We start from the raw sequence: 22337 nt of genomic DNA, 5'->3' as shown, positions 1-22337 counted from the left end.
CATCTAGAATTGTGAGGTCTGGAAGATAGAAGGGTTGCTTTTTTAATGTAAAAGGCATTATCCTCATGGAATTATAGCTGCTGAAGAAGACATTTAATTCACCAATGAGTCAGGAAGAAAATATTCAAATGCAGTCATGTGAATTTCCAGTAGGGAATCACATGTATTTTACAGCCATTCTGAAGATTAACACACTTCAAGTCACATTGTAATACACTTTCTATCACTCCAGCCCTCCAACTACAAACAAAAGCTCTCAGCAACACATCCAGACACACTTACCAACACATACTGCTCTCCTTGACTCAACTACTAATGAAACTTCCATTATATGTCTTTATACTCTTCCATGCCTTGACCTGAAAAGCACTGAACACTAGAAGCTCCCCCATCTTCAGCAAACTCCAGAGCTTAAACTTCAGCTTTTTTTTTTACCAGGGTGGAATCTAACATTTACTTTGTAACTAAGGACTGAATCTTAAGTCAGTAATATTAAGCAATATGTTCCAAAACATGCCATTTTTTCTGACATGATTGTCAAAAATTCATACAAAGGCAGATCAGCAACGACCTAAATCTATCCTGAGATAGCACGTTCATACTCATTCCTTGGCAACTATGATTCAGCAGTAATTGTCACTTTAAAAACAAGTAATAAGTGCAAGTGCATAATCAGTATGGATTCGACCCTTAATACAGCTCTGCCTCCTAGTCACTCATACTAAGCACAGACAATATTAAATTGATTCATGTTTACAAGTGCTTCATAACACTCAAGCAGAACCCAAACTCAGAAGGCCTTCTCTTCATGTAGACAGCTACTAAAGCTCATGAAGAAAATATAAATACACAAGATCATAGAATGCTTTGGGTTGGAAGGGACCTTGAAAGGTCATCTAGTTCAGACCCCCCCTGCAGAAAGCAGCTATGTCTTTTACTAGATCAGGTTGCTCAGGTAACTTCAACAAAACAGTCTCAGGCTGTGCCAAGGGGAGGTTTAGGCTGGATGTTAGGAAGAAGTTCTATACAGAGAGAGTGATTGCCCATTGGAATGGGCTGCCCGGGGAGGTGGTGGAGTCACCATCATTGGAGGTGTTCAGGAGGAGACTTGATGGGGTGCTTGGTGCCATGGTATAGTTGTTTAGGTGGGTTGGATTGGTTGATGGGTTGGACACTATGATCTTGAAGGTCTCTTCCAACCTGGTTTAGTATTATTATTATTAAAACCACATTTATCACTTCAATGCATTGGCTCCTTCCTCAATCACTGCAGTACAGGTAATGGTAAAGACATCTGTAATACTGCTTTGCATTTCAACTCATGCATCTATGAAATGAAGTGACACATAACTGAAGTTTCAACAGTCAAAGGTTTTTCTTGATGCAGCTCAGACATTCATCTGAAGACCTCAACAAAAGCAAAAACTGCACACCAGCACCATCTGAACACTTCAGTTACAGACCCACCTCCCTCTTGCAATTGGACACTCAAGTGTTAAACTGAGATGCAATACAATCCACTGTAACACTGGAGATGGACTTTGTTTCAAAGAGTTAATTAGAATTTATTGGCTGAGGAATACTGAAGAGAATTCTAATGATTGTCAAGAGTTTTCTTGACAAGCTCCACACATGCAAAGCAAGCAGCAACCAAAGCAAGGCTTAAGGAAGTTCAATACAAAAAGGCTTCAGAAATCCAACAGCATTTATTAGAAAGACCATAACTTAGTTGTCTGAACAGTTTGTTCCAAAAAGGCCTGACTAATGTTCTCCTTAAATAACATCCCACAAAAAATTCTCTTGGAAACCTAACCTTAGATGAATTCTAATAGACTAATAAGTACTTTCTACTATCTTTAAAGGCATTATCCCAAGACAGAGACATTAAAGTAACCATTAACAACCACACAACTGTAAAAAAATCACAGGAACTCCACTTTATTTCAATTAAGCTTTCATTTCCAACCTATTATACTCAGGTAAGAGATGAAGCTGTAGGACAGCTTATGTGCAATTGTATATGCAATTAACACTCCAACAAGACTGCTAAAGAAACAATTTGGGGGAGTATCACAACGCTTTTTTCCTTCTCATATTTTTCTTTAGTCTCACAGCAGTGTTAATTGCAAAATCCAAGGTGCATCTCTTTCAGGGCTTTTTCACATCTTTACTACACAAGAATGACTCTTTGAGCAAACTAAAATACTTCTCTCCAAGTCAGTGTCAATCTGTCATTGGACCAGAGCTCTTCCCTAAGAAAAAATATTGATGACAATAAGACTTAAAGAACACAATGAAAGACCAATTCTACAGTTTGTGTTAGCAGTTAGTGTAATCCTAATACTGCTTTCACCTAAACTACTCTGAACAGACCTTTCTAGTTAATTTGTTTGGGTGAGGCTTTTGTTTCTTTTTAATCTAAACCAAAACATCCTCAAGTACTGTCTACTGCTCATCACACTGACTGGCAAAACAAACTTTCATTTCCAGTTAACACCAAACTTATCTGTATTTTACATCTTTCATAAGGATTCCATCACAAATGGCTTTCCCAGACTAAGCATTACATCACTAGATAACACTGCAAAAGAGGGAAACTCAAATCCTAGACAGAATTCTCCTTTCAACTGAGGTTTATAAAGAAATGAGGATTCAGCTAAAGGAGCTCTGCTCTAGATGACAAGATACAGCAGCCAACAAATGATGAAAAGTAGCTCTAATGTGTATCAGCTGTGTAGAGGGACAAATCAAAGGTTTCAACATAATCAAAAGGGACTGGGATAGAAATGTCCACAGAAACAGCTTTTTTACATAATCTACCACAAGGTGTGTAGGCACGAAGCCAGAAGGACTGTCTGACATGCATTTGGTTACGTGTCCACACCTAAAGGTAATCGGAGCAGCAAGCCACCTGATTTTATAAGTGATGAAACACTGTAAAAGGAGATGAAGTGTACTAAAATCATTACAACAACCCTGAAAAAGTCCTTAAGAATTATAGAATCATAGAATCAGTCAGGGTTGGAAGGGACCACAAGGATCATCTAGTTCCAACCCCCCTGCCATGGGCAGGGACACCCCACACTAGATTAGGCTGGCCGGAGACTCATCCAGCCTGGTCTTAAACACCTCCAGGGATGGGGCCTCAACCACCTCCCTGGACAACCCATTCCAGGGCTTCACCACTCTCATGGTTAAGAACCTCTTCCTCCCATGCAGCCTGAATCTCCCCACCTCCAGCTTCGTTCCATTCCAAGAGATTAAGCTGATCACCACTGCTTGTATTCCATACAAATGAGAAAGAGGGTGATGATGATGGCCTCCTGGTATTTACAGATTGCAGATACAGGAAACAAGACACACACACATACACACACCCCGAGTCCCACCTACATTAGCTCTCCAATTATTAACTACACTTTTGCTAAAGACTGAATAGAAGACACTACTCTGATTCAGACAGAAGATTCTCAGGATATCACCTAGGATATCACTGGCAAGAAGGAAAAGGTAACACAACACAGTTCCATCTACACAGAAAAGCTCCAGGACTGGAATACTAAGAGAACAAGCATGGCTCACTGGCACAAGTGGTAAAAGTAGCTGTGTACTGGGACACTGAGTCCTCCAGCCCAGACCTAACTTGACACAGCTCCCTGATTCAGCTCACACAAAGACTTGCTTTGATGCACATGCTTAAAGGGAGGAGACTGGAATAGTGTGTATACACAGTAGGTACTCTCAGGATTTCCCTACTTTTAGCAGCTTAATAATTACCTCAATTATTTTTCCCTTTTTTTTTAATCTTTTCTATAAACACAGATTGCATACAGTGCCAAGGTGCAAAGCTCAGCATTTTATCAATCCTTTTAAGGTGAGTCAAGTGCTTCAGAAAACAAGGTTCATTCAAACTTTATCTTTGCTTTTCTTTGCTTACATCACAAGTGAGGTAGTTGAGTGATACTGTGTGAATTCTTTCAAAGGCAACACCAGGCTTTCATGCAAGTGGTTAATGCTGTGGTAATATTAACTCTACATACAGAGCCAAGTAACAGCAAAACTCCAAAATAGAGTTCATCAGTTAAGGTTTAACAAGTAGGACTGGATTTGTTCCCATTGAAAGTCATGGGGCACACCTTGAGTGCTATTTTTTGTCATATTAGTTCCAAGTTTGAAAGCTCATGTCTCAGGGGAAAACAATAGACTAAGCAACAGTGTCTTTAGTCTGTGAACTTCAAATGAGACTTGGAGCTTAAGGTTTAACACACAAAACACACAGAACTCTTACTGTTCTAAGTAACGAAAATCAGTCTCACCTACACCACTCGGCAGCCAATACAATACCAGCAACAGCACTACTGTAACCTCTCAGGACTTCATCATCACACATTCATCTCTGCTTTTCTCCACTCTTCTGGTACCCATTTGTTTCTGAAGAGATTTTTTTTTTCCCCACCTCCACTCAGTTTGAGGTAGCAGGGTGTTGAATCTGTGACTTGAAGAATTACCTGTTAAAGCTTCCCAATATTGTGTTTGGCAACAGGAGAGTAAGTCCAGAACAAACCTATCCAGAACTAAGTACAGGATATTGCCAACTACTGGTAAGGTTAACCAAAATTGCAGAATATTGATTTAACTTATTTGCCCTGCCTAGAAACACGACTGCATCCAGGAAAGTGCTTGCTTTTTTCCACAGCTCTTCAAAAAGCCAGCTTCAGCAAATTCAGAATTAGTTCTGGGTAGTGAAAGGTAACATCCCTGATCATTAGGGCCAAAGAAACCATTCTCTGTACTTGATTCCTTTTCTCACCATGTTGAAATAGTGACCCTCACAATACTAGCAAGCATCTGTCAATAACCCCAGATTAAATCTTGCAAAACAACAGAAAATACTATTTGAAAGCCAAGGCATGAAAGGATGACCAAAGAATTTCAGAAATGGAAAAGGTCTCAAAGGCAATACAGAACAAGTTTTGTTTGTGGGTTGTTTTTTTCCTCCATAAAATGGGTGATATTTCAAATTGACTGTCTCATGAAAACATCTTCAGACTTTCAGTTTCGCCTCCTTCTAAAGCTTAACCATCTCCTCCTAAAGTCAATAGCAACACAAGCATTCACTGCAGACAATGAATTGGTGATTACATTTCCTTGTCGGTTTTATAATGAAGCTGTGGCTCACGCTGCTTCAACAATTTCCTTATACGACAGAGATACAAAGGGCAGGGATCACAAGCAGCTTTTTTGTGCGCTCTGCTCAGAAGATTTTAACTTCTAGGTAACAGTTTTACAAGATGTAGGAAAACATTAATAAAGGCAAACTACTGTTTTTCTACCCTTACATGCAGATTTCAGTTCTGCAAGAGATCTTCTCCTGGTCTGCACAGTCTCGCTGGAAGTATACACGTACCAGACTCACCTGTGCAGAATATTTTCCGGGACAAGAGCCCAAATCCACAAGCCTACATCATAATCATCTCGCTGAAGTTACAGTAAAGCTTTCTGCTTTCCAGCCTAGAAGGGCAAGCAGCTTTTGTAAATACCATCTGCAAAAGCAAGGGTACGTACTTTTACTGCAACACTGCAGCTGGCTCTAAGAAAAAAAAAACCAATAAATAACCTTCATACTGCTGTAACAGTGTCTGGGGTTTGTTATCTAATTATTTAGCCATACAGTGAAATCAACACGCAACCAGCCAACCAGGGCAACCTAGTTAATTACGTGGGGAAGAAAGCTGTCAAGAAACAAAGAGATTACGGGCCGGCACAGGAGCGAAAGCTACCGGCTCGGGAGGTCCTGACTCAGAAGGCGCTGCTAAGGCAGGACTTCATCCCCCGGGACCTCGCATCACCTCTCCTCCCAGCAGACCTCGAGCCTCACCCACGGACCCGGCGCGACCGCTACCAGCCAAGTGCCCGCACCTGCACACACAGATCCCTTCGCAGCAGCCACCATGGCGTCGGGGCACCCGGCAGATGACTCCGTCCGCCCCCGCGGCCCCTGCGAGCCCGGCGCGACCACATCCCCCCGGGGATTATCGCCAGCTGACTCCGGCACGCCGCGGCAGGCAGCCGAAGCGGCTCACCGGCACCGCCGCCCTCCCCAAGCCCTCCGGAGGGCGCCAAGCCGTCACGTCCCTCCTCACCCCGGCACCCTTGGCCGCGGGTTGCCGTCGCACCGCCCCCTCCGTGAGCCCAGCAGCGCCTACGGAGCTACGTGGCGCTGAGGGGCGCCGGCAACGAGCGCCTGAGCACCCACCCGCCCTCCGGCGCGGCCTCTCACCCGCTCACTACGAAGCTGGCAGAGAAGGCGGCAGCTCCCCCATGGCGGCGGTGTCCCCCGGCTGCCACCGCCGTCCCGGCGAGCTGACACATCAACAAAAATGGCGGCGCGGGCGGCGCTCTGGCACAAGGGCCGGGGGCGGGAAGAGGCGCGGCCAGCCCCCAGTAGGTGGGGCCCGGGAGAGCCCGGCGCGGGTGGTGTCGCCCCGGGTGCGGGGCTGTCCGGGCGGGCTGCTGTCGCCCTAAGAGGGGTGCAGCAGGTTGTAGTTAGAGAAAATTCCCCGACACATTCAAAGTGAGGGAGGCCAGGTGGAGCCAGTGGTGCAGCCGGCGGTGCAGCGAGGCCTGGACATCTCTGTCCCTGGCGGAATCCGTCCCGGAGCCGTCCGGGCCAGCCCGGAGCGCCCGCGGTGGCGTCGTGACCAGTCTGGCCGCTGCCTCCCTCCGGTGCTCCCGCTGCGCTCCCACGGCTGCTGCTTAAAGCACGTTCATGACAGATTGAGAGGAACGAAACGAGACGTGAGTTGAAGGTGCTAACAGCTCCGGGAACTGAAGCTGCGAAATTTCACACCGCAGATAATTTAGAGCATATGTATAAATATTATTTCAACCGAGAGGGCTGTGCGTTTTGTTGGTTTGGGTTTTTTTCCTCTTTATTTAAACATCCAAGCTTTCTAGGCATGGGATCTGATGTCGGGCATGTCGTGGTGTTACCCAAGACCACAGACTTGAGAAGCCATATGGGGGCAGTTCTTCACCCCGAAGGTTTTTACAGATAGTCACAAAAATAGCTCCCCTTTTTGCAAGCCCACTGCACAGGTGACTAACAGTCTCTTCTTCCCCAAGTAAGCAGCATCTCATTTTCCAGGACTGACCCCTTCACACAATGCCAAAAACCTCTGCACCCACATGCTGTGTCAGAGTAAATCCAGCGATGTTAAGACTCCAGCTCCAGAAAATGAAAAATGGGCTGAGCAGCAAAAATCCGGAGTAGGTTTCAGTGCTAGGAGCAGCAACATTGCTGTGGACCACAAAGCTTTTTGGAATCCAGAGCACTACCTGGATGCTATTTAATCAAAGAAAGAAAACAAATACTTTAGCAGAGAAGGTGTTAAGTTAAACCAGTTGCATTTACTACAGCAGATCAGCTAAAGCAACCAGTGGCACCTTTCTTGCAAGAACTTCCTATACATAACAAAATAAAAGCAAGTTAAAATCAGTGAATAATTTGGGTTGGAAGTCACCTACAGAATAGACCTAGCACAATTTCCTTATCACAGCAAGGCTAGCTCTGGTGTTAGATTAGATTGCCCCTTGCTGCCATGGTTTAGTTGATTAGATAGTGTTGGATGATAGGTTAGACTTGATGATCTCAAAGGTCTCTTCCAACCTGGTTAATTCTATTCTATTCTATTCCATTCCATTCCATTCTTATTTTGGCTAATTAATTTTTATACACTTCTACAACCATACACATACCCATATCATTTGCTTCTATAAAGCCCAGCAATGATTCCTTTCATTCATACCTGGGACAATTTTGAAAACAGCATGTGCTGCAGAACTTTACTTGCAAATGTTAACTGGGAGCATTATTTCAGAGCAAGTCATTTTCCTCCTTATTCTTTCCAGGTATTTGGAATTTCAAATGCACATTCAGGGGTCCTAGAAAATGGTCCCTTGAAAAGGTTTTACAGATCCTTAAAGAATCAATCTGCAAATCATTCAGTGCTACCCTAACTATAAACTTTTGCATGTTCTTCACTTTGGGAAATACTCCCTCAGATAATGAAACCATCCCCTCTAAAGATGTGAAGGTATCAGATGAAGGTATATGTCCTTTAAAACACTAGTTGGGTGACAGCATAAATGAGAGTATGTTGTGGTTGAGAACTCGTGGCCTCAGCTGTAACCTCTACATAGTACTTGAAGGCAAAAACCTAGTCCTTGCTTTGCTCTTAACATGCTGTGCATTCCATATTGCTAAAACTACATTAAAACTCAAATGTGGAAGAGAGATGAGCAAAAAAACTGTCCATTTTTCACAAAACAGTGCCATGCAACACTCGCTTGCTAGTTGCCATGCAGCCCTAGTCTAAGCTTTGCTTTCTGAAATGCTGCTTTGCCAATCCTAGTCCTGCAGCAAAGTTCTCCCATTCTTGCTGCTGTGTAACACAGTGCCCAAATAGGTCTTCTTTGGTCTCTTCTAGTTAATTAATGGCAACTGCAGAGACATCACTGTACTCTGGCCCCAGTCCTTCTAAGATTTATGCTTCTAAGATGTAAGCTTTGTCTGCAGTCCCACTGACATTAATTGTGTGTGGCTTAGTGTCACAGCAGGCCAGGCAGAATTTGAGCTGATTTTCACCTTTTATTGTGGACTTTTTTTTTTTCAGCAGCACTGAAATCAGGTTAAGAAATTTGAACTTGGTTAGCAAAGTTCTTCCTTAAAGGCAGGGAAAAAGGATTGTTTAGTACTCAGCTGGACTCCCCACATTTCCAGTCCCAGCACTGATACTCACATAGCTCTGACTCTTATAATACCTCTGCTTAGGCCAAATTTTTATCAAAACAGTATCTTATTCCCTGGAGGCAGCCACAGATACTCAGGGAATGATAATGATAGGACACAGAGAGCACTCCTGCCCCAGACTGTCTGCATTCATATTAAATAAGAATGAATGAATTACTGTAACGTATTTAGCCAGGCACAGCTGTCATTTGGCATGTAAAAATGCTGAGGAAGACAATTCTGAGCACAAGAAGTTATGATCTGAAAGACAGACAATGGTACACAACAGCCTTCCCTTCTGCTGCAGACACAAGCTCTGCATTGCAGAGGCAGAAGCAGAATTTGGCCCAGATTTTCAAATTGTTGTAGTTCCAGCTCTGGGCTCATGCTTTGTTGTCTAAGGGAAAGAAAAGTAAGCATTCATGTAATTGCTCAGTTTCTAGGTGACATTTGTTAATTACATGCAGCAGTTTCATAGCTTTGCCCAGTGAAGAAGCATACAGTCCTATGCATTCTCCTTCAACTAAAAATGTCTTCTCAATTTCACTTTAGGGAGAACAATAAGGTGGCTGAAACAGCAGATGTGCTGACACCCCATACTCCCCTAGGGCCACTGGTGCAGGAGGGCCATTGCTGTGGAGGAGCTGAGAGCAGAGTCCAGGTTGCCTGACTCCCATCCTTTTCATTTTCAGTTTAGGAAGTATGTTGAGTTGCTGGAATGTGTCCAGAGAAGGGCAACAGAGCTGGGGAGGGGTTTGGAGCACAAGCCCTATGAGGAGAGACTGGGGGAGCTGGGGTTGCTTAGGAGGCTTAGAGGAGACCTTATTGCTCTCTACAACTCCCTGAAGGGAGGGCGTAGCCAGGTGGGGGTTGGTCTCTTCTCCCAGGCACCCAGTACCAGAACAAGAGGACACAGTCTCAAGCTGCACCAGTGAAGGTTTAGGCTGGATGTTAGGAAGAAATTCTTCACAGAAAGAGTGACTGGCCATTGATGTGCTGCCCAGGGAGGTGGTGGAGTCACCATCACTGGAGGTGTTTAAGAAGAGACTGGGTGAGGCACTTAGTGCCATGGTTTAGTTGATTAGATGGTGTTGGGTGATAGGTTGGACTCAATGATCTTGGAGGTCTTTTCCAACCTGGTTAATTCTGTATTAATCAGAAGGCTGGTCTCTTATAATATAATTACCATGGGCAGATTTGATTCCTGCATCTTGGAAAGATCACATGAAGAGTTATGATTTTTTTTATTAGGAATAGCTTTCATTCTTTAACTGTCTTAGTATAAGCAAGCACAGTTTGGCAGGGGTCTTCAGGGAGCACCATCCACAAAGCCCCAGAAGTGCTGTCTTCCCTCCCTGTGTCAGGTAGGGACAACATCTCTGCTGAAGCTGCAGTCCCTATACTAAGGCCTTGCCACCACTGTTGTGTCTGACCTGTGCACAGTAAATCCTAAGTACCACTGGGATTATACAAATCCTCTGAGTAAGTTATACCCAGAAAAAACAATTTTCATCATACATTGTTTAGAATGTCTTTAGTTCAACATAGAGCACAGTGGTGTCCCAGCTAGTTCCTAGGCACTTAGATCCTACAAATTAGAGCTAATGACACACTGCTATAGTTATTACAGAGCCAACACATAGGCAAGCCCAAACCTCTTGCTCAAAATTGCTGGCAAGCCACATCAACCTCCTACAGCTCCTATGATGTTGCTCCTGAGCAGCCTCCATGCTAACACCACTCTCCCCAGTTACCTCTGACACTCCTTCACATTCATCTTTTTCTGCTGCAGCCAGACCTGTTTTGTTTTTTTTTTCCTTTTTAGAATTAATTTTACTGCTGTCATTTCCTGCCCTTTCTTCTTGCAGTATCCTGAGGCACAGAAAGTCCCAAATGACTGACATTTAAAAAATCAAAGCCAAGGAAAACATTTGCTCTGGCTCAATCATTCTTAGCAGCTTCTAACTGAAAGAAAACTTTTTGCCAGTTCACATGCTGATAGAGTTCTGTCTCCAGTGGAATACTTGACTTTCCTTCTCATTGCCTCCTGCCCATATGCTTTCAGCACAGTCTACAGTGTTAATTAGTGTCATATCAAAAGACTCTTCAGACTGGCAGCATCGTTTTGTTTCAACAGGCCTTGGGGGCTGTAATGGCACGCCAGTTAAATGTACTAGAAACATGGATAATTTAAGTCATTATGGTAATATAAATTCGTGTTTTTGTGTTTTTTTTTTTTGAGGTTTGAATGTCAGTAAGTGTTTCTTGATGTCTCACAGGTATTACTGCTTCTTAGACACAAGGGTTATTGGGCTAACCTTGGGGACAGAAGAACAAAGTGCAGTGAGATAATGGAGGCTGTGTGATCATAATTGCCCTGTCTCCCTGCGACCTCCTGTGTGCAACTGTGCCTACTCTGATATGAGATGCTGGGCAATTTGGCAGGTGAATGTCTTGAAATCCCACCTAATCCTGCCTAATTTCTCCTCCTGCTTTCAAAGCAGGATACAGTCAGCTTCTAGTCAGACTGTAGCTGAGAGTTGGAGGTTCACTGGGGCCAGGAAGAGTCTTTTTTTCGACTTTGGGAGGTAGTATGTAAGCCAACTAGAAGAAACCTCAGCAAACCTTTGCTGTGTGGTCCCCTTCTGAGAATGCTTTGCAGAGAAAAATAGTTTGGCAGATAGGATCCTAGACTTAAACACTGAGGATTTACAATGAAATACTTTCAGAGTTGGATTCCAAATGACTTTAAAGCCAAACAGTTGTGCTTCAGTTTCTTCTCTGTGAGCAGAGATAATTATTCCCTGCCTCACAGAACTTGTAAGAATAAAATCCATCACTGATTTTATACACTTTAATAAGTACAACAGTGTAGGCACTAGACAAGATTCATTTATTTTTGGTGAAAGTTTAATTGCACAGCACAGGGAACACCTGAGAGCATGTCTGAGTAATAGCATAACTTCAGCAGTGTTGAGGATGAATTATGTTTTCCAATGTAGACAGAGACATGAGCACGGGAAAGAAAAGAAGCAAAGAGGAAAACACTTTGTATAGGAAAGAAAGAGGAGAAAAGATAAATGAGAGAGAATAGGTTCTAAATGGGAGATGAAGACATCTATTTTTGAGGCTACTGGGCAAGATTCAAATCTTTTAAAAATACAAACCCATCAGTTTGTGGTAACAAACGTCATCATTCATTCATCATAAAATTTTGTGGGAAACAAGGTTTTCTAATTAATGCTCAGAGAGATACTTCATTTTATTGGAGAAATTACAGAAAGCAGCTATACTCCTTTCCTACTGCTGAACTATCAACATTTGGCCTGAGGTACAGGTATGCCTGCTGCTGTGGAGCACTGAGAGGCCAAGCCAGGAGAAGTCCAAGGCTGCTCAGACTCAGAGTTATGAGTATAACCTGTAGGTTTTTCTGAAATTAAGAGCTAAGGACAGTGCTGCACATTACTCTCTGTAGCTTGCCTTTGGAAATTCTTTCATCTTTTTGTGGCACCAAGAACAGTACAGCACATGGATTCCCAGGGAATGCATGAGGTTACTAGTGCACTCATGGGTATTTCGCCAAGCCTGACTAAATTCTGCTTTAGAGTCAGAAAAACAGGGGTGGGATTGAGTAATAAAGTCTCTTGCAACAGACTGGGTGGAATACACTTTATGACTAAGATGTTTCTTATCAGGGTTTTGACAACCTTGCCATACTGCAAATGAAAATCACAGACTTAGCCTTCAAGCACAGAATCACAGAACTATAGAATGCTTTGGCTTGGAAAGGACATATAGAGGTCATCTAGTCAAAACCCCTCCATTAAATAGGGAGATCTCTAACTTGATCAAGGCTGCTCAGAGCCCCATCCAATCTGCTCTTGAATGTTTACAGGGATGGGGCATCTACCACCTCTCTTGAGAAACCTGCTCCAGCGTTTCACCACCTTCATTGTATAAAATTTCTTCCTTATATTGATCTAGTCTAAATCTGCCCTCTTTTAATTTAAACTCATTACCCTACAACGGGCCCTGCTAAAGAAGACCAACCCCATCTTTCTTAGAGGCCCTTTTTTAAGTACTGAAAGGCCACAGTAAGGTCAGTTATAGCAAATCAGGGTTGTTCAACCAGTGTGCCAGTACAACACACATACACAGCTGAAATGCTTTATTGCTGCAGAGATGGGTGCTAGGGGTTCATCCACAAGGCTAGCACACCCACACCAACATTTGGTACACTTTACCTTAAGCTGATGGCTTATTTTCTTAGGTTGCTAACTAGTTAGTACCTACAGTATCCCTGAGTTCTGTGAGGATGGGGCTTTTGTTGGCATGGGGCAACAGAACAAGAGGACACAGTCTCAAGCTGTGCCAGGGGAAGTTTAGGCTGGAGGTGAGGAGAAAGTTCTTCACTGAGAGAGTTGTTGGTCATTGGAATGTGCTGCACAGGGAGGTGGTGGAGTCACCATCCCTGAGGGTGTTCAAAAAAGGCTTGGACGTGGCACTTGAAGCCATGGTTTTGTCGTCAGGAGGTGTTAGGCATTAGGTAATAGGTTGGACTTGATGATCTCTGAGGTCTTTTCCAACCTGGTTGATTCTATGATTCGCCTACCCAAGGGTGTTTTGGTTTTTTTTTTTAACCATGTTAATGATATTACAATGCTAGATTCTTAAATCATGTTAAATGTTATTACAATTAACATTTACAGCATTAACAATACTGCAATGGGCTGCTTTGGAGCAAATTCAAGGAGCCAGCAGATGCTTCTCTTATCTAGTTCTTGACATTCTTTAACAATCCTCCTTTGGCCATTCCTAGCAGGTCATCTCAGGGCCTTCTCCAAGCTGAACAACCCCCCTCTCTCAGCTCTTCCTCACAGGAGGGGCACTCCAGCTCTCTGATAGCTTATGTGGCCCTTCCTTAGTGCCATGCAGCATAACCCGAATGGCGCCGATGAGGAGGTGCCAGTCACGCTGCTCACTCACCTGCTGAGAGGGCTTCACCCACCCACAGCTGGTGGTCGCCTCAACCCTTGCCATCCAGTCACAGAGGCTTTGAAGCAGGCGGCACCAAAGGCTGCTCTGCCCGCTCCCTCTCAGGGGAAGGCATTGGGACCGCCCCGGATGGCGCCGGCTCCAACGCGCCGGGCAGCACGTGCCTTTGGCCCGCCCACCAACGGCCCACGGAGCGGGGCTCGGCGCGGCGCAGCGCAGGGCAGGTGCTTTATCTTCAGCTGCTCGCCTCTCGGCTCTCCTGTGAGGTGTTGGGTGCCTTTTTCCCTATGGTGCAGCTGGGGCCGCACAGTTCTGCGCTGAGGGAGGAAAGGGATTTGTGGGGGCAGCGCTGGTCCGGCCGTTCGGCCTACGCCGGCCGAGCCTCGGCTGCAGGTGGTAGGGTCGTTTGTTATTTAAAATAGCCTGTACCCGTACTTAGTTGCGGTTGCAGAAGCTCATTTTTGATTGAGTCGATTGCAATGTCAGTTTAAAGACTGCTCTGCTTTATCTCCAAGTCCATTTTAATTGATTTCCCTCGTGCAGCGCAATGAGGGCGTTTTTGCAGTTAAAATAATGACGTTGCACGTTAGCATTTGGAGGGCAGGTGCTGGGAGCTCGTTTTTGCAGAGCCTGGTGCTGCAGCTTGCCCTCAGGCCTTGGCTTTGCCTGCTCAGAAGCTGGTTGCTGCCCCAGGGCTTTGGGCCTTTGCCTGCGGCTGTGTGCGCAGCCCTGAAAAGCTGATGGGTGCAGTTTATGCCTCTGTAGTGTGTGTGTGTGGAGGACAATTTATCTAGAGGGAGAACGTCTCCAGAGAGGCACAACTAATGAGACCCCGATAAACTTGATGTGTTCGTGGTGACGGCCACTCCGGCTCGTCAGTGCATTCCTCTCGTGTCATTTAAGCTGGAGTGTTGAGATCCTCAGGGCAGGAAATGCTTTGCTTTGTGATTTTAAATGGACAGTAGAGAATCACCCTTTGAAAATGGATGTTTAAATACAGCTTTAGAAATACTTTGTGTGCCTCTGCGAATTGAACTTTGAAGCCGCGCTTTTGTTCTGCGGGCACCTTTTGTCTTACAGCCGCCTTCAGTCGTGCTCCGAGGTGAGCATTTACATAGCGGTGGAGCCACGTCACGGGAAGAACGCGCGATAAAGCTGTAGCTGGAGGTTAAAGCTGCGGAGTCACAGGTGGTGCCAACTTCCTGTTGAAAAGCTTTAAACTTCACAGGTGAGGTTCTGATATCCCTAACAAAAGCTGGTATTTTGTGAACAAGCAACACAGGGTGGTTTTAGGAAGCGTAGAAACAGTATGGAGCGTTTCAACTGCAGTGCAAGTGCAGTAAGGGAGAGACTTTGTCCAAAGCTTGATAAAGGTATCATAACTTTGTCCTTTGGTAATTGGTCATATGCTTGATTATTGATAAACATTATCAGTATGGCTTACAAATACAGTTAATTTCTAATTGTCCAAACTTGTGTGGGCTGGAATGTCTAGGATAATGGATGAAACAGGGTAATTGCAGTACTAAGAACTGGTACAGTGGGAATTGGATTTCCTTTAGCAGCACTTGTTTTTATCAGTGCTTTCTGATATATGTTAACTGTAACTCCAGATGGAGAAATGAGGAAGATTTGATTCTGGCAGATCTGAGAGAGTTTGGTATGTCTTCATAACATCAGCAGCTTTATTTCACGCTAGGTAAGAGTTCTAGGCAGAGTTTCTATGATTAACATGTTTCCAGGTAGGGCAAAAAGGCTATACAAGCTGTATGCTGACTCAGTGGAGAAGCTGGGCTAACAAGCCTGCTGGAGTGGAACAGCTGAAGCTGGAACAATTTTTTTGAGGGTAAATGAGTCACCGACTTCGAAGAACATGGTTCCTAGTATATTGGTGTACAGCATTAGCTGAATGCTTGTCTTGTAAGAGTTGTTTGATAAAGAATAAACTAACTGGAGAGACCACAGGGCTTATAGGACACTCATTAGAAGTAAAAATCTCTTACCTCAGACTCTTTTGGTTTTGGATGTGACAAAGCTAAGCATAAACATAAAGTTAGCATAGGCCACAGCTTCAACAGTGTTGAAAGAAACTTGTACTCTTTCAGCTACTCTGAAGCTTTTTATTCTGAATTTTTGCCATGTGGGTATTGGAAATTACTTTTTTTTTTTCAGTCTTTTGGGTTTTTTGCTGTTCTTCCTGCTGAACAACATTACCTGAAATAAATATATGGGTGGAGGACCTTAAGACTCATGCTGAGTGGTATGCACAGAGCATGAATGTTGCTTCAATTACCACTGGTAGCAGGTTTGAGTAAATATAGCGTTGCATGATAACAAGAAGTTACTTCCAGAGTATGTCCTGGCATCTCCTTTCCTTCAAATGTGCTAGCAGAAGAGTAGGAGTAGATAAGAGCTTTGTGTCTTCCTGCAAATACTTTATAACACAGGCACAGTTTAGCATTGTTAATCCCTTTGTACAATTGCTAAGACCCTCTTTGCAAATACTTCTGCTTCTAGGAAATTCCATGGAACACTTGACTGGTAGGGGGAACTTGGCTGAAACTGTGGCTGGAGCTGAAAAGGGAAGTGCTGTGAGTTACCTCATTTTACAGTTGTTCAAAATAATCTGTTCTGGAGAGCAGAAATGATCACTAGATACTGCTATTTCTCCAACATTGACTTTTGACACTTTGCTCTCCTACTCAGTATATTACAGCATTTGTATCCTAATGGGCAGCTTCTTTCTAGTAAGAATCACTTTAAGCTGTTTCTCCCACAGATGTCCAACTCTGATTTGCATCGTGAGAAGCCAATGAAATTAAAATACTCATCTCAGAATATTTTCTCTATTGGCTATAATAATGATTTCTTCAGTTCATTAAAAGCAGTCCCTCAGATGAAGACTTGCCATCATTGTGGCCTGCCTGGTAGGTGCTTGTTGTCCCATACTCTGTGGTGCATAGTATATCTACCAGCAAAACTGGATCAAGTTTGCTCAGAAATGTCTTGAAATGGTTGTGTAATTTTATCTCTCAGATGCAAGTATAGCAACTATTGAGAATAGAATTTGAGGTATGACACTGTTAAACAGAAGATAACACCTTCATAAAAAATGCCTTGCCTTTTCTTCCTTCTTAAATTTAATAGAAGGAATTTGTGATGTCTGATAGAGTAATGACTGACAGCTGTGTGTGAACACAATTATTTGCTTGTCTCTGCTTAGAACTGTAGTGGGAAAGTCTTGTGTTTATTAAATAATACATGGAGTCTATATCAGCAGTTTTATCTTCTGATAGAGATATTTCTCTGACCTTTTTTTTTTTCCCCCCTTTAGGATCCCGCAGATGTTCACGGTGCAAGCAAATAACCTACTGCTCTTCAGACTGCCAGAGGAAAGATTGGCAGGCACATAGTGTTGTATGTAAAACAATTAAGGACAAGTAAGTTTAATACTTCTGCCAAATAACCTTAGCAGAAGCACGGTATCCCTCCCAATGCAACTTAAATGGCCATGTAAAGACACTATTATAGTAAAAGATGTTGCTTATTCTTAGGCTAGCTAGTACTGCATTATCTCATACTTGTCTAAAAACTCAGCAAGTTGCTTTAGAAGGGCAACTTGCAAGGTCTTCTGTTGTGTGACAGTGCAAAAGCGTTGTTTCTCTTGGGTCAGACCTATGAGCATGCAGTAAGAATAGCAGTTTATCACCTGACTTTGTTATTGCTGCTGTAGGGAAGAGAGGAGAAATGAGACTGCTTTTCAGCAGTGGCATGGTTAATGGATTGCATTTAACAGACTCCTTTTGAACCTGCTTGTAGCTTCAGTGAAGTTCATGGATATTTTATCTTTGAGAATGGTTGCAGTCAGAAGAATTTGTCTCATCTAGGCCATTCTTGCTGCTCATTACTGCTTTTTGTCATGCCAGCTGAGATGCTCAAGAGATCACTTCCTAATCTGTTCCAATTAAAGTAAGCACCAATTAGGTCGTGACATGGGACAAATTGACCGGCTGGCTTTGGAACAGTTTCAGGGAACGATCTGAGCATTTAATCTGACAGGGTCTAGGAAGGAGTAATGATCAGTCTAGTGAATCTGCAGCCAGCTATCCTTAGTGTTCCACTGGCAACCTCGGTCCTCACACCTCTTGTGTTGAAGGGCCACAGATGTTCCATGAAGGGGAACTAATGAATTTGCCCTTCTCCACTTTCTTGAAGGAGGACAAAAACCTGCATACTATAAACACAGCCTTTTTGTTCTGTTTGTGAGTAGGTGTTGTGAATGTTACTTACCTGTCTATTGGTAACATTGGCTTCAACATTAATATCTTGTTCTTTTGATTACAGTTTATGTAATGACAATGGAGGCACTTTACCTGCTGTAACCAAGAAGATAGTTTATTTTAAGGTATAGCATACCATTTTCACTCTTTGAATGGGTCTGCTGTGAGCTAGCTGGAATATGCTTAATTTAACCTGTACAGGAAAAGAACAAGTTCCAAAGATTACAACCTCCTTTTAGAAAGATCAGTGCTTCAAAAAATAATGGGAGAAGCATTCATAGATATGTTGCTTCTTGAGCCCTTAGCAAAACTATCAGATAACTTGAATTTGGTTTGAACAAACATTGTGAAAAAGTTAAAAATCAAGTGTGTGATGTTGCTGGAGAAGTATTTTACAAAAGGAATAGGAGTGGCTTGTCCAGTTCAGCAAAACTCTGGTGGTGGTTTCTGCATAAATCATGAGCTGCTGCTTGGAGCCTTGTAAATTATTGAAGAAATACATGTACTGTAGTATTGTACAGTGACAGATGCAGATAAGCTTTTGTTTCTTTGCCTTAGCAGGAGTTAAACATAATACAGCTCTCTTCTAGTGTTTTAAAGCCTCTCTTGACCTTATTCTCAACCAAACATTTCCTGTAGTCTTCCTGTGAACTCTTCTGCAGGAGATGATTTTTGCTGTCAGTGGTTTCTTTGGGTGATATTTATGAAAGCAAGTAAATGTACTTACCTCCGTCTAGCCCCATGTTTGCACTGTAGAAGAAAACTCTGTGCACTTCTCTGAAGTAGCTCATTAATTTGTTGAACTTCTTGAAGGAATTTAGAATGGAGACTTCATTTTGGGTCATGAGACTTCTGTTAGTTCATTCTGATATGTCTGTGTGTGTTTCCTTGTGTGCTTGAGTAAGTCTTAGGAAATGTTAGTGAGAGATCTTTTTATAAAGTGGATGTACAATATTTGTGGCCAACTTAGTTTGAAGTAACAGAAGGTTTCCTTTTTCCATGGTTCATCTTTGGAAACTCCATTTTAAGTTCTGCAGAGTTTGTTACATATTGAACAATATTTAATGTATTTTGCTATTGTACTATAAGACCTTTTTTTTAATGGAGGCTCTTAGTTGCAAGTAAACAATTAGTTTGGCAGTTGCAACAGTCATCTTGGTCATTGTGCCTTGATTACAGTATCTTGGTCCAAGTGTAAAGGAAGTTTTCCCTAAGGATCTGTATGAGGTTATTTTTCAGGTGTTTGCAGATATCACAAGCAGTCAGAAGAAGGTCACAATAAACATCTAGACTTCTTCTAAAAATGGATGCCAGCAGACTAAGCAGTAGCTATAATCTGCCCTGTCCAGGTGGAATTCAATCCCTCATACTTACGAGAACATTTTAAGGAGGCAATGAGTTGTCCTGTAAGACAGGTGTGAAAGGAAGAGGTGAATGTGTGGTGCTTAAGCACTTATTTGTCATTACCTGTTCAGTATATCTGTAAGTTAACAAAAGCACTTTTTTAACATGTTCCTGAAATGATAAAAAGTTCTTCTTTTTGTTTCTTACTGCAAGAAACTAGAGCTGAACAGCTCTGCTTGAAACATAACTCACAGCTTCTTTAAATAGGGCAATTCAACGGCTGTGGAGTCTCTCAAGACAGAAAAGCACATCGAGAAAGTAATGCTTTCAGATCTCCAGACTTTAGGGATCAAAAAAGCTATGGAAGTACAGGTACTTTTATTTTGGCAGAATCTTAACAATACTTTGTTGGCTTGCATTTGAAGCTTTGTTAAGCGTATAGCTGCCTGTCTCCTCAGCTCTGTCTCACTTTGCAAATTGTGCAAAATTGCTTGGTTTCTAATAAAGATAAGGAAATGCAAGCAGAGCTGTGGGGGAAGTAAGTGAGGAAGATTGTGAAAATCAGTGAAATATCACTGATTTTGTTGCCTGCAGTTAAATTACTGCTAGATTCAAAACAACAGAACAAAACTGGGTATAAGGTGGCGTGCACTTGTCTAAATGAACACTGATCTGAATAGTGCTCTGCAGGTTGTTCTTGCATAGTTACCATCCCTATGGCTTTTTTTTTCTTTAGGGTAAAGTGACAGAGTTTGAGAGTCCAAGTGAATTTTATGTGCAGATGAGTTCTCTGGAAGCTTTAGACCAGCTGACTAAACTTGCTCTGAAACTGCAAGGCTGTTACAGTAACGCAGTTATTCAGGAGCACTATAATGCTGTCAAAGGGGAAGTCTGCGTCGTAAGATGGTCTTTGGATCAGGTAACATCTGATTGTCCGTGAAATAACCATTCTATGTTGGGCTCATGTTTTGCATTATTTGCTATTATGCCTCTACCAGTGAGGGCTGCCTGTTAGAGATTAGTTTGTTATGGTGGAATTGTGGTAGTGGCAAGCCTTATAACATCTGGAATTCAAGGTTATGATTTTCTTTCTTCCCTCTAAAAAGTTTACTTCTGTGTGTTTCTGTACTTGAGCCATGTTTCCCCTACTATGTGAGGCTGTGTGTGTTTTTTAGCAAACTTATTACAAACAGTTCTAAGTACAGTAGTTTATGACTCTGCTTATTTATGGAAGTTATTCTTACTTAATTTCTTAACTGACTTTTAGTTGTGTTTCTATAGGCACATCTAGTTCCTGTTTCCATCCCCACCCCATTCTTCTATTTCTTCTCCTTTTTCTCCTCTGTTGAGAGCAAATGCTTGATTTACTGTATGGTAGCCAATATCCATAGGAGTAGAACTTTATCTTCACAACAGTGATCACTGCTGTGTTTATTTGACTGACTTTGGAGTTGGTCAGTGCCTTTGATAAACAAACCTGGGGAAGTAAAGTGAAATATGTACTGTTGTGACTAAGATTATTGTTTATTCCTACACAGAGCTGGCGTAGAGCACTGGTAAAAGATGTGGATATAGTACAAAAGAAAGCACAAGTATTCTATATAGATTATGGAAATAAAGAAAATATTCCACTCTCCTGGATTAAAGCTCTGTACAAGGACACTGCACTGTTGTTTCCTCCTTGTGTGAGTTCTGTTTCCTTGAATAGCCTCAAAATGAGTGTAACTTGTGTCTTGGTGTAACTGTCCTTATCACATTATGTTGTGTTCAGTGAAAGAGATGCATAAAACCTGCTATACTACACTAAACTTAGCTCCTGAAATGTTTCTTACATATTCAGTAGAAATGATGAAGGCTGTCTGGGGGTTTTCTTTATAGTCTCAGAATTCTGTGGTTCTGAGCTGGTAACAAAATCCTGCAGGACTGGTAGGTCCACATGTCCCTCATATGCTAGAGGACATCAGGGAATACATTCTGCCTGCATATTCTGATCTGGTCTTGTGTAGTAGTGAAAAATCACTTGTGGTGTGGGCAAACTTTTTGTTTGGGGTAAAGACAGCCATTGGTCTGACTTCATTCCCATGCTATTTGAATGTCTTCCGTTACAGAATGGATGATCTAGCTTGAGTGTGCTAAACTAGTATGTTTAATAGAGAAAAAGAGAGAAGCATTCTTTTAACCAGTGACAGCTAGGACTAGCCACTATTGGAATAGTCTTTCATGACTTGTTCACATGACTTTCTGCTGGTTCCATAGGATAGCTTTGAATCTTATAGTCCTCAGTGTCTGCTGTTGAGGAAATGTACTTTACAGTTTAAAGTTAATTTCCTAATTCTTAACTCTCTTGTAAAGAGGTTAATTGAATTGATAGCACTTCAAAAGACATCAGAAGCTTTCACTTTTGTGTGCAAGATGGTATTTCAAAGTATGTGTAGTGACTTTTTTGACAGGGCAGAAAAACTCTCTATTCCCTCTTGTTCTAATTGTAATTCTTTTCAGGTCATTAAGTGTTCCTTTGCCAATTATGATCCAAAAGAAGATAATGAAGCCATCACCAACTTTTCTTCCCATCTCAAGGGAAAGTACTGTTCAGTGACTGTTGTTGACATATTACAGGAGGAAATGATGTTGAGTTTTGCTGTAGATGTTGTTTTCCCAGATCTTGGTAAGTAGTTGGTATTGGGGAAGAGAGGAAACCAAAGTATCTGATGTCTTTCATATTCTCTTTCCCTTTTCCTACTTCTGCCTAATGCCTTTAAGATAGGAGACTTTATTCTTTTCTCTCCTCCATCTTGTCAGTTTCCCTACCTGACCCTGAATTTTCAGTTTTTCACTTCTTATTTTATCTTTCCATGTGGAAATCATTTCAAATCATTGGTACCTGAAATAACTTGTTAAGCCTAATAACTTTAAATGTACAGTAAGGT

At 42.5% G+C, this 22337-nt stretch overlaps 2 protein-coding genes across 8 annotated transcripts in view; one reads left to right on the top strand and one right to left on the bottom strand.

Annotated features, from left to right (window-relative positions):
• CCDC186 (coiled-coil domain containing 186) overlaps positions 1 to 6387 on the bottom strand; it is a 47284-nt gene extending 40897 nt beyond the window's left edge. Inside the window, exons 1-2 of one of the 3 annotated variants that reach the window (XM_068139334.1) lie at positions 6281 to 6383; positions 5417 to 5511 (exon numbers count right to left, since the gene is read on the bottom strand). Coding sequence is in view for 1 of the 3 variants with exons in the window: in XM_068139331.1 (XP_067995432.1) it covers positions 5920 to 5953 (34 nt within the window). In the remaining 2 variants the exon portion in view is untranslated. Of the gene's footprint in view, positions 1 to 5416; positions 5512 to 5919; positions 6228 to 6280 lie in introns of those variants that run through there. The other 2 variants (XM_068139332.1, XM_068139331.1) reach the window with 2 other exon arrangements.
• Positions 6388 to 11197: 4810 nt separating this feature from the next.
• TDRD1 (tudor domain containing 1) overlaps positions 11198 to 22337 on the top strand; it is a 41964-nt gene continuing 30824 nt past the window's right edge. For 3 of the 5 annotated variants that reach the window (XM_068139328.1, XM_068139329.1, XM_068139325.1), the window contains exons 1-10: positions 11198 to 11236; positions 14867 to 15014; positions 16304 to 16377; positions 16566 to 16713; positions 17121 to 17226; positions 18131 to 18191; positions 19678 to 19782; positions 20147 to 20329; positions 20949 to 21095; positions 21910 to 22075. In XM_068139328.1, the coding sequence (XP_067995429.1) occupies positions 16312 to 16377; positions 16566 to 16713; positions 17121 to 17226; positions 18131 to 18191; positions 19678 to 19782; positions 20147 to 20329; positions 20949 to 21095; positions 21910 to 22075 (982 nt within the window). In that variant the 5' untranslated portion in view covers positions 11198 to 11236; positions 14867 to 15014; positions 16304 to 16311. Of the gene's footprint in view, positions 11237 to 14138; positions 14183 to 14866; positions 15015 to 15125; positions 15160 to 16303; positions 16378 to 16565; positions 16714 to 17120; positions 17227 to 18130; positions 18192 to 19677; positions 19783 to 20146; positions 20330 to 20948; positions 21096 to 21909; positions 22076 to 22337 lie in introns of those variants that run through there. The other 2 variants (XM_068139326.1, XM_068139327.1) reach the window with 2 other exon arrangements.

Source organism: Melanerpes formicivorus, unplaced genomic scaffold, assembly GCF_026170545.1.
Source record: "Melanerpes formicivorus ecotype bairdi unplaced genomic scaffold, bMelFor1.0.p_v2 SCAF_6, whole genome shotgun sequence".
NCBI lineage: Eukaryota > Metazoa > Chordata > Aves > Piciformes > Picidae > Melanerpes > Melanerpes formicivorus.
Note: the sequence above shows the minus strand (reverse complement) of the source record. Positions and strands in the feature narration are given on the sequence as shown.